Genomic DNA, 3336 nt, shown 5'->3' with positions numbered 1-3336 from the left:
AAAGGAGACTGAGGTGATGAGCCCAGCGCAGGGTCTGCAGGAAGAAGAGCAGGAAGCCCTGGGAGCATACTGAGGAAGAAAACAACCCCAACCTCATACCTTCCACTGGTTTTCTTTGATCTGTTTTTAGGTGATTTAGCTGATTCGCACAACCTTTTTTTCCATAGATTTAATTTTGAAAAATGGTTTTAGTAAATATTACATTTCTGTAATCTAAAAATAAGAATTTTTTAAAAAAATACTAAAATGTAATAAATTGGTGTGATTTTTCTCTTTTCATTCCTTTATTCTTTTAGTTGATGGAGGCTCATGCCAGTAGAGACAGAGTCATAAAAAATTGTATAGCTCAGACTTCATCAGTAGTAAAACACCTCCGAGAAGAAAGAGAAAAGAATTTGGACGATTTAACGTTATTAAAACAACTTAGAAAAGAACAGACAAAGGTAAGTTGCATAAGGTTGACATTTCTGAGTCATAGTGTTTCCAAACTTAGCCTTAAAATAAAGGCAGTTTTTAATATGGAAAACTTACAGTAAGGATGGTCATTACTTTTAAAAAATGACCAAGAGATTAAAACTTCATTTTTAGTGGACTTTATTTTGTATTTGGGAATATCCAATGATAAATTAATGAACAGTATAACAGCTTTAGCTGAAAGAAGCATGTAATCACATTTTATTTTCATTCCTTTATATATTCTTCTGTTAAAGATAAAAGGATTCATACAGACCAACACCACATCAGAAAACCTGAAGAAATCACATCTATAGCTAATTTTTGAGGCTTGACTTAAGAAGAAACATTTTAAAAATATATTTACATTTTGAAAGTAATTGCCTCTGGTTTTATCTGTAGAAATCTGCTGAAATATAATACGGATAATTAACTTCAGGATATTACCCTCTTGAGCCATAAAAAAATAATACAATTTAATATAACCAGATAGACTAGAACCTCATAATTTATTTCCCTTCTGTGGAGAAGTTGCTGTGGGTCTTTGGCTCTTTTGGACACTCCTTTGTTTCTGCTTCATCTCCCATCCTTGCAGCTTTTGCTTTTAACCCATTTCCCACTTAGAAAATATAAGTTCAACGTGCTGCCATTGTTAATTTAATTTTACATAAACAAGCTCTTTGAGGCTGCGGCAAATCCGACTGGTTTTCAATGTGAAAATAAAATATAAAAACTGTTCTTGGAGTTATTTCTAAACAACTTGTCTCTAATCCTAATGTAACCGAAACGTATACATAAACCGGATTCATCAAATGAATCTTCGGCTGACAGCTGTTCCAGAACGATGTTAACATCATGCGTAGGAATGCTACGTTTTCTAGGATTTGACATTTTCAGCTATCAAGAATTACTATATTTTGTAAATGGAAATGTCACTGCTAAAAGCAGAATGCTATAAAAAGAATTATGTCATTTGTTTCCAAAGACCATTGCTATTACTAGAGTGATGCAAAAATAATAATAAAAGTGAGATATTTTGTGGCAGACTTTGGAGGTAAGGTATAACTGTAATCCTCAAGTTATCTCGGGGTAAACATTGCAGCCGCAAGCGCCACCGATGAGTATTCTCAGGGCAAATGGGAAATGGGTTAAGAAAACAGCAAATAGCCCCTGGGTAATATGTTAGAGGAAGCCTTATTTTCCAAAGTCAGCTATAATGTAAATATAGTATTTAATATATAGTTAATAAAGCAGAACTGTTTCTTTATAATCTTTAAATGTGACATGTTAAAAAACAGTCGAAATATATATATACTGTATTTTATCATGTGGAATGCATTGTTGTCTTTTAGTGGGGGCTGCTTAAGCGGAAACTATTTTGATATAATTTTAAACTTTCAGAAAAGTTGCAAGAATAGTACAAAGAATTCCCATGAACCCCTTACCTGTATTCACCTATTGTTTACATTTTGCTCCACCTGCTTTGCAATTCATTCTTTTCACCCTTCCTTCTCCCTGTTTTACCCTCCCTTTTTCCCTATCTGCATCCCCTCCCTTTCCCCCACATACACAGTTTTGTCCCTGAACCGTTCTGAGAGTATATCAGGTACATTGTACCCCTTTAGGCCTACATACACTGATTATTTCCTAACAACAGAGGCTTTTTCTTATGCGAATCAAAAAATCACTATTAGCAAATAAAGTCAAACAAAGAATAAACTGACTCTTGTTAGTGGAGAGCAAAGTTCAAAAATCAGTGAGTGTTTGGGGAGTGATCATGTAAAACAGTTTGGTCTGCCCTCAGTTCTGTCCTATGCATTTAGGGCCCAGAGAGAATCACCAGGATGACCACTGCAAGTTTTAGAAACCAGTTGGTGAGTTAGGAAAGGTCATTTTCTAGCCTGATATTGTATAGGACTAGAGGGTAACCATGAATAGTAACTACTTAAGCAAATAAGGAAACTTGAATCTTGTTTTTATTTTCAAGTTTGCTGGAATCAGAAAGAGGCAGCTCTTAAGAGATATTCCAGTTCTACCTCTTCATTTTCTGTATGAGGAAGCTGAGGCTCAGAGATACTGACACCCCCAAAGTCACAAGCTAGTAAGTGGTAGAAGTGGAAATTTAACCCATATTTTCTAACTCTTGATCTAGTCAGTGTTTTTACATTAAGTTGTGACTGATAGTTTACTTGTGATTACTTTAATGAACATATTTTATTTATGTACAGAAACACTAGTCTAAAAGTCCCCAGTTCTTTACCTGAATCCTTAACTCAGAAAAAGCATATTCCTTGCTGGAACTGTAATAACTACTGTCACCTATTGGTGGCCTTTGAGAGGAAGTTTACCCGTTTAAGACCCAGAGCCTCAAAAACAGTCAACTCAAAGGTAGCATTATATTGGTGGCATTGAAACTATATAAGAAGTTGGCTGTAATATGTGCAGTATTCAGGTACAGAAAAAACATGGATTATAAAGGCAGACTGCTCTAAGGAAATAAGTGCCATTTACCACTTTATGGCTTTATAATCTTGCAAATTAATTGATCTGAAACTTCCGATTTTCAGTTTATAAAATGGAGTTGATATTTAATAACTTATGTTTTCTTTTTTGGTGAGGATTAAATGATACAATATATGTAAGAGGTAGCATGTTGGCTAATGCAAGGTAGCAGTTTCTTTCCTTTCCTTTTTGAGTCTCTGGGACTCCATATTTGTTACATTAATCTTTTTCACAACATCCCCCAACCATTGGTTTCCTCCATTTGTTTAACCACTACTTAAGGGGATGAGGGATTCATGATCTTCTGTGGTAGTGTATTTCCTTTTTGGACAGTTGTAATTGTTGACAGATTTTCTCATATATTGTGAAAATCTGCCTCCT

At 34.7% G+C, this 3336-nt stretch overlaps 1 protein-coding gene across 1 annotated transcript in view; it reads left to right on the top strand.

Annotated features, from left to right (window-relative positions):
* CCDC58 (coiled-coil domain containing 58) overlaps positions 1-3336 on the top strand; it is a 20403-nt gene that overhangs the window by 12584 nt on the left and 4483 nt on the right. Inside the window, exon 3 of the mRNA XM_006905559.3 lies at positions 297-443. Coding sequence (XP_006905621.1) covers positions 297-443 — 147 coding nt within the window. The remainder of the gene's footprint in view (positions 1-296; positions 444-3336) is intronic.

Source organism: Pteropus alecto, unplaced genomic scaffold (genome assembly GCF_000325575.1).
Source record: "Pteropus alecto unplaced genomic scaffold, ASM32557v1 scaffold251, whole genome shotgun sequence".
Lineage (NCBI taxonomy): Eukaryota > Metazoa > Chordata > Mammalia > Chiroptera > Pteropodidae > Pteropus > Pteropus alecto.
The sequence above is the reverse complement of the archived record's forward strand: the minus strand, read 5'-3'. Positions and strand labels throughout refer to the sequence as shown.